The sequence below is a fragment of the Sinocyclocheilus anshuiensis genome, unplaced genomic scaffold (assembly GCF_001515605.1).
Source record: "Sinocyclocheilus anshuiensis isolate Anshui unplaced genomic scaffold, SAMN03320099.WGS_v1.1 scaffold815, whole genome shotgun sequence".
Taxonomy (NCBI): Eukaryota; Metazoa; Chordata; class Actinopteri; order Cypriniformes; family Cyprinidae; genus Sinocyclocheilus; species Sinocyclocheilus anshuiensis.
In genome coordinates this window covers 463,108-476,938 of record NW_015549621.1, presented here as the reverse complement: position 1 = coordinate 476,938, position 13,831 = coordinate 463,108, and the positions used below count along the sequence as shown (strand labels likewise).

General features: G+C 36.9%; 1 protein-coding gene across 1 annotated transcript in view; it reads left to right on the top strand.

Moving 5' to 3' along the window:
• LOC107659453 (plexin domain-containing protein 2-like) overlaps positions 1-13,831 on the top strand; it is a 68,817-nt gene that overhangs the window by 33,348 nt on the left and 21,638 nt on the right. The window contains exons 2-4 of the mRNA XM_016448402.1: positions 7,008-7,207; positions 10,208-10,354; positions 10,928-10,997. Coding sequence (XP_016303888.1) covers positions 7,008-7,207; positions 10,208-10,354; positions 10,928-10,997 — 417 coding nt within the window. The remainder of the gene's footprint in view (positions 1-7,007; positions 7,208-10,207; positions 10,355-10,927; positions 10,998-13,831) is intronic.

Here is a 13,831-nt window from a genome sequence, read left to right as displayed (position 1 = left end):
TTACTTTGTGCATCGCACTCATCGCAAGTTTATTGTTAAATTGTTAAATGCCCTTACATATCTCTGTCACCATTATAAGTGTTTGATCACCACATTTGAGTGATCATTGCAAAAAATGTGTTTATGTATATATATTCTGTTTATGTATATACTGTATTCTATATGTAGTACCAGTCAAATGTTTGGACACACCAATGGGAAAGTGTCCAAACTTTTGACTGGTACTGTACTATAATATACACAAAGAATATCGGCCGATATATCGATATCTCCCTAACTTGCCTTTTTTTTTTTACTCCCTAATATCGGTATCAGTATCGGCCCCAAAAAACCCATATCGGTCGGGCTCTAGTCAAGACCTGGCTGGAACTACTTTAGCTGTGTGTTTCCCAGAAAATAATTGCATACCTTAGAAAGTTCTTCAGCCAATCAGATTAAATCATTCAACAGCCCTGTAGTATATATATATATCAAACTGAAGAATAGACAAATCCTTTTTTTTTTTAATCATTATTTATTATTGTGTGTCACATGATTGAACCTAAACACAACTGGCGAATGGAAAAGTCAAAATAGTCACTCCAAAATATAACAGTTCCATAAACCTTGTCATATTTGATGAAACAATCTTGGACCTTTTCCTATTTGATGAAACCCAGGAACCTTAAAGGGGTCATATGATGTGATTTAACCCTCTAAACGCCAAAGTCGCAAAATTGCGACAAGACGTCATACTTAATAAAATAGACTGTAGTTGAGAGAGAGAGAGAGCGAGAGAGAACGAGAGAGAGAGAGAGAGCGAGAGAGAGAGAGCGTGAGAGAGAGCGAGAGAGAGCGCGAGAGAGAGAGAGCACGAGAGAGCGCGAGAGAGTGAGAGAGAGAGAAAGAGAGAGAGGGGGTCACATCTCAAACACATACCAGTTTCATCTCTGTGTCTGTCACGCGACTCTGTTCCCCTTTCGGGCTCTGTCTTTACATTTATTTTGAAAGATGAAGCTGCGATTATGGTAAGGGGCGTTACATTTCCGACGAGTGCTTGCGGTGTTCGGCCAATCACAATGCACTGGGTCAGCTGGCCAATCAGAGCAGACTGCGCTTGTCGGAAGGAGGGACTTTGTAGAAAACGAAGCGTTTGAGAGAGGCGGGGCATAGAGGACCTACAATAATGTACAGTATTTGAAAAATAATGTGTTTTTTGAACATTAAAGCATGTCAACATATTCTGCAAAGAACCTTTTAGCTCACAGGGGGTCCGATGAATGTTAATGGCTCTGCTTAGAAACATTTGTCATCTAAAGGACTGTTGAAGTACCTTTTTAAAAATGTAGGAACGTTCATTCCTGTGAAGCCCATTGTAATGAAGTAGATATTAGAGCAGAAAAGCGTGGGTGGGCACACTGCTCTTAGTTCAGAAAGCTATAGTAGCGCAGCAGTTCATACAGTAATGAACTCTCAAGCTGTTCATGTGTTTACCACAAATAACCTTTAGTACGAACAATCAGGATGTTACTTTAAAGGAATAGTTCACCCATAGTTCATAATTGAAACGTTATGTGGGTGTGTGTTGAATAAGTGGTGCGTGTTGAACTAGTGACTTGTAGCTCAAGAACCTTAAATCTTACACGTACACACAACCCTGGAAAGCATCTCCACAAATTTAGTTCCTCAGTACAGTATATAATCTATTTCTAGGGCTCCAGATAGTGAGTGAATGGTTGCCTTTGCACCTTTAAAAAAATGTCTTTATAAATTATTATAATATAATATAATATATACATTAGCAGTGGGGATTTTTCATTTATTTTTTTTCTGCAGGTTACATTGTTCTGCGAGTAGGTGGTGTCAAGTGTCTTGTCTTTATTAGTGAGTCACTGAATCTTTCATTCAACTAATGCTCAAAACACTGATACATTCATACACTAGTGGCTGTTTTTTTTTTTTTTGAATAAGTCATTGAATCATTCACACAAAGACCTGTTTATCTTTTTTCATTGGCATCGAAGGAAAAACACGTTTTTAATTACACCCACCAAAAATGTGTAGATTTCAAACAACAAATTGGAGTAGAGTATCATTAAAAAGTTGATATAAAAACCTCCTTATGAGCAATTGTAATGTTTTCATACAACTTAGTTTTTATTTGAGTGCTGATTATTTAATACATTTGATGAATTCATTGTTTTTTAAATACAGTATATCGACGGCTTCAGTTTTCTGTGTTTGTAAAAAATTATTTTGGAGCATTACTATAATTTACAGTAAGATGAAATTAAAAATGAATTTTTGAACCAAAAGTTGACAATCCTATGTTATGCTATGCTGTGCTGTGTTATGTTATGCTGTGTTATGTTGTGCTATGCTATGCTATGAGTATAATTTTGGTTGTGAGTGCAGCCAAGCAGTATGTGTTCATTCTGAGACAAACGCCTTTATGGCTCTGCACTCATTTAGTTAATTGCATTTGCTTGTCAGCTGAAGCTTTTTTGTGAAGAGGGGATTACAGGAATGACTTTACTGATATACACGGCACGCCATGTCGGCTCAATACTGAGGTCATATCTTTGACATTTCTAAATATCTAAATGCTTGTCCCTGCAAATTAAATGCTTGTGGCAAATGAATCAACTAGTGGCCTAAAGAGCAACTTTATCATAAACTTTATTATGTATGATGCTGACCTTTAATGGCACACTGACAATTCTTCTTTGACAACGTGTATTTTACTTATGATTCTGTTTATTCTACAGTGTGTCACTAATTTTGTAAAAATTACTTATTCTGTTTTTGTATGTGTGTGTATGCTGGTATGTGACATTCATCCTCCTGCACACACACACACACAATTCATGTTTTTTTAGATCCTTTTATGATCTAATGTCACCTTCCACTCATTAGCACTTTAAACTAGCAGGACGTGTGGCAGGTCAAAGGAAATAGAGGCTTTTGAAAAAAATTACTGGTGTGACTGAGCAATGCAAGAGAATAACACCGGTGAGAGAGCAGGAGATGGATGAGGTTAAATGGTGAGGAGGACATTAATTAAAAACCGTTGAGCAAAGGACGAATAGCCTACTCTTAATTATACATGCGCTGTGCACACAAACGCACTGGTTTATAAATGAATGTGACTGCTTAATATGAACTTTGCTTAATATGATCCAAAGACATTGGATTGATGTATTCTGTGTTTTGGAGTTACACAGCTTTTTTTAAAGATTAAAGCAAGCAATCACACAGTGGTTTGTGAAACGGGGCAAAGAATTTTGGTGTCAGTGTCAAGAAAAAAAATTAACTTGTAGAGTTGTCAGTGCTTTTGGGGGGAATGTTCATATCGCATGTTTTACATTTGGCAGTACATTCAAGCTATACGTGAATGTACTGCCACAGAACAGATGTGAAGTTAAACTTGTCTTCATTCTGTCCATCATAGCATTGTACTAAAAATGATGGTCTGAAGCTGTGTGTGGTTGGAGCATGGGTTTGGAGGCCAGTGTTTAGCTGGGTTAAGTATACCTCTCTGTGTGAATGGTTAGTAAATGAAACCTTATATCACCCTAGGGCAAAGCCAGCCATATGTATTCTGTCATTATTGTCAGCCACAGACCATACAATGTACCCAAACTATCACCCAGACACACACAGTAGAAATGATTACAAAGCCATTCTGCTTCTTGCACTCAAGTACATACACATCACTCAATTATGTGACACAATCAGTCATACTGAAACAAAGTAGAAAAGACATTTTTTACATTTTTGTTTATGTATGTGCATGTAAGTCTTTATGAAAACTCTCAGACAGATGTGGATATGTTTTTCTGCCGCTGTAAGCAGTTGTTTACTGCTGATACCAATAACAACCATGCTGTGAGCCAATTCACCTTTAATGCACATCAATACTGTCTGTGAACACTTGGTTACATAAACATAAACCATATCATGTAGACTTTTTGAGGATGTCCCTCAGGTTTGATGGATGCTATGGTCATTGATTACTTGTTCGTTCTTTCACATGTAGAGCTGTTTGTGTGTATCCTGAGTTCAGATGACCTGTTTCAACATGCTGTACCTCCTCTGTAATTACACACACTAATATGTCTGCCTTATATACTGTCAATCAATCAAACTCCTCTAGACTTCTGTAGCTAGTAGCTAGTTGTCTGCACTGTACATTGGAGTGTTTTGCAATGGTTTTGACCTTTAAAGTGCCCTGTGAATGGTTCTGAACCCCATAACCCCAGCACCCCTCACCCAAACCCCTTATTGGTACCTCGTATTATTATTATTATTATTATTTTGCTCTATTGTATGTTTTCTTTTGTTCCAGAGCAGTGACTCAAGATGAATGCATGTGGGAAGATTTAGTCGCATATGCGAGTGATTTACTCGCAATGTAGAGGGTTGGGTCTATTAACTTTTGTTTTTCGCCTTTTCCATTTTGTTCTCTCCCTCTGGCTGTCCACCTCAGATTAATTAAGTGTAATATATCAGTCATTATGATCTTTTTAGACATGACTGGAAGGAAATTCACATTTGTGGTTAAATTTCTCCCCCTCCTTCTCTTTCTTTCCTCTCTTTGTCTTTTATATTCACACAAAGATACACATTCTTGCTTCTTATGGGTAAAACACACACAAACCGGTTCCTCCTCCTCTTCTCGCATTAGAATATACATTGTATGATGATGTTAATTACATTTAACTTCAAAACTTTGCACAACAAAAACTTTCCTCAAAAAAGGAAGATAGGACAACACTATGAAGAAATGAATCATAAAAACCAATTGGAAGCAATATTCCAATTGGTTTTTATGATTAATTTTTCATAGTGTTGTCCTATCTTTCTTTTTTGAGGAAAGTTTTTGTTGTGCAAAGTTTTTGTCGCAGCATCTGTATGTATAGCTTGATATTCATTCATTCATGGACATCTTAAGAGCTGAAAAGAAAGGTACCTTCCACTCAGAGGATGATGAATGAGAGAAAGAGAGGGAAATGTGGGACTGGATTTAGTCTCGCAGCAAAAAGGAAGCACAAGCACGAGAGAAAGAGATCCTGTCCCTGCTGTGGTGGCTTTTACATTTACATTTACATTTAGTCATTTAGCAGACGCTTTTACAATTGGGGGATACATAAAGCGATTCTTCTTAAAGAGGCAAACAGACACAGGAAGTGGTTGTAATACCAAGTTCTTAGACATTGTTCAAATAAGTACAAGCTAGAAAGAGAAGGAATAAATAAAGAGATAATTAATTTTTTTTATTTTTTATTTTTTTTTATGATGAAGTCAAGTAGCTTCGAAAGAGATGAGTTTTCAGCTGTCGCTTGAAAATTGTCAGGGATTCAGCATTCCGGATAGACAAGAAGCTCAGTCTTTGCCAGGTTGAGCTGTAGGTGATATTCTTTCATCCATGCCGAGATGTCCGCCAGGCAGCCTGAGATCCGTGCAGCTACCGTTGCTTTTCAAAGCATGTCATGAGCAGACACTGATTTCCACTCAGCGACAATAAAAGTCAGTGACAGCCGTCTCTCTAAATCCTCATTGACCTGTTATGTATAATGGACTTTACAGAAAGACTTGGCTCTGGGAATCTTTCCTCACATCGAGGGTTTAAAGGAAGAACAGTAGACCTTGATGATATGGAAACAAAGTGCATTCTACAAGTTGTGCATTTTTTCCCCTTTCATTCTCACTTGGGTTGTTTGGCAGTGCAGAGAACAGGTTAGATGCTCACCTGAATGAACAGAGATGTGTGCTGGGATTATCAGAGCAATATATCTGCAGGAAAATAATGTCTTATGTCCAGAAGTGTTTCTTGAATTTGAAAGTGTGAGCTCTGGTTCAGGCAAGCGGAGCTGCTGCATGCTAATCAGAAGTGTTTATATACAGAACAATCCATGCAAGCTATAATGAGTAGTAGACAGAGAATTGAGAATCATTCTGGCTAGTTTTTGTCTCTCTTGTCCCTCCATGCCTTTGTACAGAACACTTGTAATGCTAAATGTATTTCTACCTAACTTTCTGCTGCAGTGCACACAAGTCTGTGTATTCTCCAGGAAAGCTTTTATGTATTTAAGTGTTCATTATCTCTTAAGCATTAGACCAACTTTAGCCATCTCTGTGTGGAATGTGAATGAAGATCAGCCCAAGCTGTTGAGGCCTAAACTGCTTCTGTCCTCACTCGACCTCAGCTTCTAAAAACACAGAGATTATGACTAAACCTGTACAGACAACCGCATTGGACTTTTAGTTTAGATTAAGCTGGTGTTTGGAGAGCGCTAACCCACATTCCAGGGTGAATCATTGGTCTCTCCTTTTTGTTTCTTCTTTTCCCCTTCTTTTTGTTTAGTCTGCTCAATCACATTATGAAGTGCTTTTGTGATTCCCATTTTGGCCGTTCAGTTGCCCTGATTTCCAGCGTACACACTCCCATCATCTCTCACATCTTTATTTCCAATGAGAGGACTAGAGAGCAAATTAAATAGAAGGTTTAATTAAACTCTGATCACATGACTCTTTATTTGCATAAGAATTTGGCCCCATGTATGTGTTTGTGGGTGAATAAGAGAAAGAGATTAGGCACATAAAGAGTGATATACAGACCATAGAAGAAGAAAAGCAGACTGGGATGGACTGAGATTCTTGGCTCACAGTTGAAACCGTTTCTTTACTTTTCACCCTCGGCTCTCACAGAAACCATTTGGTGTTATCATCATAACACCATCCTCAGTTTAACATTCTTGAAAATGCATAAGTGTGTGTAATGTTTCAATTGTGAGTGCCAGTAGTGAGACAAATGAGGTTTGTCTGGATTGGATTTGACAAAATTGAGCAATGAACTGATTTTCATGACCTCCATAAACCTTTTTAGTAAGAAGCTTGGAAGAGGGATTTCTGTCTGCATTTTCAAAAGAAACAAGCATAATTTCTTCCGAAATGAAGCTTTGTGTTTTGTAATGTCAAGATGTTCTCAGGCTCATAGGACTGGTTGTTGTTTTGTGTTGTTCCAGGAGCTGCTTATTCAATTCTTCAGGGATGGTCACAGGATGATGATGTCACTGTGGAACTGTTGAGGAGGAGACGCTGGCTTCTCCTGGAGCCTCTTCCAATGGAAAGTAACAAAGCCAGTCAAGACAGTTTGAAGCCTGAGTCTCAGGATTCACCTGGTATACTGACTGATGACGACGCAGACAACAGCTCCCAAATAATGGTAGCCTTTAATCTTTAACAAAATATAAATTTTCCCTAAGGGGCCATTCATGCCTTTTTCCATTCCACTGCGCTACTTTTCATTGTTTTGCTATGTAAACACATGCTAGACGGACATCTTTGACCATTATGCTTGCATCTTTTGCAGCGTCTCACACATCACACAGCAATCTAAAAAAAATGAAGTGCTCAAGTAAAAGAATTTCAACTTTTAGAAAATGTGTCGTGAGACCTTAGGACACAGGTTATCAAACCCTGGGTCGTGACCATCTGGTGGGTCGTGAGACTTAAAAATAACAAACTTTATTAACAAAATTTAACTTTAATAACAAATTAAACAAACAACAAAACAACAGCCGTCTCACAGCTAAATGCTGCATAAACGTAAAAAAAAACACAACGTAAAGTCCCAGGCCTGGTCCTCTCTCACCTTGCTTTCACTGTTGTCACTCCTCCTTTTATACTTTCAGACCTCCTCTGTGGATTCCAGACCAGTGTGTGGCGCAGGTGTCACTTCCACCATCCTCACTCCACTCCCACAACTTTGGCCCTGCCCTGCTTCACGCCTCTCTCTCTATGATTTTTTTTTTCTTGAGAACCAAATCATATTTGAATGATTTCTGAAGGGTCATGTGACATTGAAGACTGGAGTAATGGCTGCTGAAAATTCAGCTTTACCTTAGTGGGCTGGTCTTAGTGGCCGGGATGAGCACAATGAGGAGTTGTACATCCATCTATGTGGTCATTTTAGGCATATGAAAAACATCATGCACATGTTTTCAGTATTTAATTAGTTTCCCCACATGATGATTACTTCAAAGCACTTTTTGTGTACACAGTTTGTAGTTGCTAATTGTAATGTCCACTGGCTGTTTCCTTTGATGTTGTTTTACAAGGTCTGTGTGATGGAGCTTTAAGGTCCATTCGCACCAAGAACGATAACTACAAAATTAACTATATTAGCGTCCACATCAGAGGACGATGTCGTCTGTTTATTCTAAGTGCACGCTCATCTATCTACCGCTTGAAATTCTCGAGCTCGTTATAGCAGGATTGATTCTGATTGAGTGTCAATGTTTTTATCATTCATCAGCTGGAAAAATCGTTCTGAAAGTGATTCCAATGATATTGTTTCTCTGTGCCTTTATCGTTATAGCTGTGGTGTGGATTCTTTAATATTGAGAATGATTTTTAGAACCATATCTTTTTATAGTTATCGTCCTTGGTGTGAATAGGCCTTAACTGTTTGAACTCCTACCAGCTCCTGTATACAAACAAATTCCTGTATAAAACACTCATACACACATACACTAGGTGCATCATTTATTTCACACACAACACACAAGTGCTTCTGTCATTGAGTTTCAAAGGCTTGAATTTCAGTTGCTTTTTTATGACATGGCCTCAGGCTTTAATTTAGGCTTTAGTTTCAGCCTCTGCTTTTGCACTTTAAGAGATCAAACTGTCAAAGATTGCGTACCTTATATTCACCTCTCCTTAACTTTGACATATTTCTTTCTTTATGAGAATTGTATTATTTATATAATTCCATGTAAAATTCTTCAGTGCCAGAGTTTTTGATAAGACAGTGCAGAGAATTTTGATCAAGTTATTTCCTCCTAGGGTTTTACAGTCAGCCTTGCCTTGCTCAGTAAACAACAATAGATCAAGCCAGGATGATTTCATTAACGCTCTAAGTGTCATGTCCATTGGCTCTTCTTTTGGATTGTTAGTTTGTCATGCATCATGTCTTCTACTCACAGAGCATGTGTCCATACAGGAATTCATATATATTTGTAAAGTTATATTTTTGGCTTTTTGTTAGTATTTATTATGACAGGACAATGACGATTGGAGAGGAATAATCATGAATAATCATGTCACACTCATAGCCTTGGTCATGTGATCAAGTGTTTTTGTCACACGTTAGACTAATTGGTAGACAAAATATTAATTTTGCTTTGTTTTTAAAACCCACACATTTATAATAATTGAATCACTGGTGATAGCCTTTGTGGAAAATGGACAAAAGCTTCTGTCAAATGAATAAATGTAAATGTAAAATGTAAATGTAATGGTCAGTAATTTGAGGGATACAATTTCTCTGAGTTGATTTTCTTTCCGTTAGTTGATCATGTTCTTCTCTCCCTGTCCAAAGCATTATGCTGTTACTAATCAGCAGTCATGGGTTGTGTTTCTGCTGGCACTCAGATTTTCCGTCCGTTTGCTTGGCAGATGTAACCTGCAGAACTATTCATTTAGTCAAAACATCAAGGTTTTTAGTCACTTTTAAAAAAAATTGATATACCAGGAGCATCTCATTGCAAGTATGTGTACACTCACATACATAAATCCACACTTATCAAAACACGTATATGCCTCATTTATCATGACCTTGTGTTTCAATCACTCAATCATCTCTTTCTCAAATCTTTCTGTCACCCAGCTGGTGAAATGACTGACACTTTGTTCTTTTCACCTAAGTGGATAGGGAGAACTGGGCTAAAAGAACTCAGTTGACCCTTTTGCAGTTTTGATATCGTCATATTTTCCAGGCAAAGGCTAGACACCTATACAAGTGCTGCTGATCAAAGCTCAGTTCATTAAACCTCTCAGTGTCCCTCATAAATATGTGGTCAGCATTGAAAATACATATAAACAAAACGAGATTGGCTCAGACTTTTGTTAACATGACTATATATATTTTTTTATTTCAGGAGAGTGTTTGGGTGTGTTTTCAATACTGAAAGACCTAAAATGGTATTTGTTTGTGATATGAAAATCAGAATGGGCTTGTGGCCCTTGATTGTTAAAAGCCTACCATAAACAAATATAGATTGTGCTGGGCTGTTTCTTCTGAGTTTATTAAAGCGATAGTTCACCGAAAAGGGAACATTTCTGTTGTTATTTACACAGTCATGCTGTTCCAGACCTGTATGATTTTCTTGACAGTAAGTATTGTGTCCTTTAACCTGACTGGCTGTTTGATATTTCCCTGCAGGAGGACACAGATCATAACTACTACACCTCAAAGACTTTTGGCCCTAGTGACCTTATGAGCAAAGAATTATGGGTAAATATCGATCAGATGGACAAGGAGAAGGTGAAGATTCATGGCATCCTGTCCAATACACACCGACAAGCAGCGGTAAGACAGAATTCATTCATTCATTCATTCATCACTCACACACAAATAGAAAGCAGTAGACATCTTCTGAAATGCAAATGATATGAAATTACTACATTTAAGAACAATTACTGTTCATGTTCATTTTCAAACTAAAATAAAAATAACAAACAGCGTGGTTTGTCTGTTTGTGTGGATTATGAAGGTAACAGACCAAGTGTTGATCCTCAAATGCCCCATTTCTCTGAAATGGAATCAGGTTTTGGTGTGTCGCCATCCCATTGCTGGAACAGACTGCAATATCCTCACATTGCACTTTCCAAACAAAAGAAACTACAGCGGACAAGCGCACCATAGATTTAGGACAGAAGTCAAATGTATTAGCAGAGTTATGTTTGCTTTAGCCGACCACAGAATGAGTCCATAGAGTCCATCTAGATGTACACTTACTGTATGTTTTATTGTAATTACGGCCTCTCTCTCTCTCTCTCTTTCTCTATGTCTCTCACTGATTAATAGTTTTATATTGATTCTGCTTATTGTTTAGATCTTTTTATAATCACAAGCTAAACTCTGTCTTGTTTTCATCCTCAGCGGGTCAATCTCTCCTTTGATTTTCCATTTTATGGGCATTTGTTGCGAGAGATCACCGTTGCAACTGGTGGTAAGTGAACTGTCCTCCTGCATGTGATGTGTGCAGCACAACCAATGATGAGGCTATAAGAGATCATCTGCCTGCCTCCATGCGATATAAGTATTATATGACTGAAGCAGAACATATGATCTATATGAGCTTAAGGAGGAATATATAATTGATTGGTTCTTGCTTGTAGGCATAAGAGCTTGACTGTGAGTCACAGTGTTCTAGTGGATCAGGCTGTGTTTATCAGCTGTGAGATGTTCCTCTTACAGCTGGCCGTGCATTCTGTAGATATGAGGGCATGGGGATTTTTATTATGATGGTGGTTCATGTGACTCACTGGCTGCTGGAATGTGTCTAAGATGAAGCAGTGAGAGTGAGGAAAAGATAGAAAGAGAAAGCCGCTGTATAATTTCGCCCTATAATCACATCAGTCATCTCTCTGCAGTTATAAACGGTGAAACACAAGTGATCTAAATTTCCCAGTGATGTTTTCTCAGGAGCGAAAAATCATGTACTGTATCGGTGGTATAAAAGGTACTTTTCCTGCCTTAAAAATAGGTAATAAACAGCACTGGAAAATGTTTGCTAAATCATTCAAATCGGAGTGTCTATTTACATTAAGTCTTGTTGGCAAAGGCGTTTTGCATTAATTCTCTTCCCTTACGCAAAGAAAATATATTTCCTAATATATGAATGATCAATATATATATATATATAAACGACATAATGGTATATTAGAAATTATACAGAATAATATATTGTGTAAATATATTACAATATATTGAATAATGCATAAGGAATTGCCGCTTTTCATATATTGAAAATGTGACAATATATTTACTTGTATATCACAATATATGTCATTTTATATTCAGTAATACACTTTATAATATATAGATGTACATGTGATAAGATATGGTACTGCATGTGTAAAAATACATTGAACATATATTCATGCAGTATATACACACACATATGGAAATATATATTTCTTATATTTAACAATCATTTATGATATACATGTTTCATATTTTAAAATATAGCTAGCTTACAATAGCATAAGCACACCTGCTCATAATAAAGCACTTAGTGAACAGACTATTACTGTGCTGAACAGTGCACTACCATTACTGTTTAAATAAACTAACATATAATTTAATGGTGCTTGGCCAATCGTCTTCCTGACCACAGACTCTACTCTTCTGCACAATGGTAACCCCACAAACTTACACATACCAGAAACCCTTTTACATTTCAAAATAATACAACAGTAAACACTAACAGATATCCCCCTATATTGATATTGAGCAAAAACACATGAAATAACACTTAATTTTAACATTTTTACTCTTCTTCAACAGTCAGAAGCAAAGCATGCTGGGAACTAGAAATCTGCTGTAACTCATTCCGTGAATGTGTATATATGTGTGTACATACATTCACATTTATATGGGAACATCTATGTGCAATACATACTCAATAAAGGATCAAACAATGCATATTTATTTTTGTCTTCATTTCTAAATATATTTGTATGTGTCAATTTATAGCTATATATATTGTCAATGCATATATTGCTGTATATTGAATAATATAAGCACTAGTTTCCAATATATGGAAATGTATTATGTAATATATTGCATTATATTTTGCAGTATATTACCATATATTTTTGTTTCATAAGGGTTGTCTGGTTCAGTCAGACAAAATTGCTAAAGAAACTGCTGGGTAACTAGGACAGGAGTCCGGAGATCAAGGACAGGACAGTGGATTTAGCTTTTAATGCGACCAACTTGTTTGAATACGTTTATTTTCCGATCATATTTGTCTCCCTGTTCCCATCTCATATCAGCTGGAAGAGGCTTATTTTAAGTAAAAATGCCAGAAATATTTGAGAAGTGGAATTAAAGTGCCTAATAGGTATTTAATAGGCTTATCATTTAAATTTGATGTGGTGTCCTTACATTGATCAGATGGGCTGGCAGATTGACCGCAACACATGCTCCTCAAATTGTTACCATGTGGCTCCCTTCTTGGACCTTCGAGGACACCTATGCTGATCAGCAAGATCAATATGGCTAGGGGTAGGTAGGGTTGGGCTTTAGAAATAGGGACAAGTAAGGAATTCTGATGTAATGGACGTTCTTCCTCATACTCATCAACAGGCTCTAACGGTAGGCATGATTGCAGCCAAAAAAGTGATACTACTCAATTGGAAATCTCCACAAGCCCCTTGTTTTCTGAGATGGTTGAATGAGATATTTACATTATCCAAATTGAACAGTTACGTTTTGGTGAGCTCTCCTCACAGAAAAGATGTGAAGCCACATGGGGACCTATCTTGAGACTCTTGGAAATTACATTTTTGTATACTGTAAACCTCCCCTTCTATTTGTTTTAAATATATATTTCAGAAGTATTGGATTTATAAAACAATTGTGAATATTGTCATTTATATATTTATTTATAATAATAATAAATACTCATCAACAGACTCTAACGGTAGGCATGATTGCAGCCAAAAAAGTGATACTACTCAATTGGAAATCTCCACAAGCCCCTTGTTTTCTGAGATGGTTGAATGAGATATTTACATTATCCAAATTGAACAGTTACGTTTTGGTGAGCTCTCCTCACAGAAAAGATGTGAAGCCACATGGGGACCTATCTTGAGACTCTTGGAAATTACATTTTTGTATACTGTAAACCTCCCCTTCTATTTGTTTTAAATATATATTTCAGAAGTATTGGATTTATAAAACAATTGTGAATATTGTCATTTATATATTTATTTATAATAATAATAATATATATATATATATATATATATATATATTAGGGGTGGAACGGGGCGC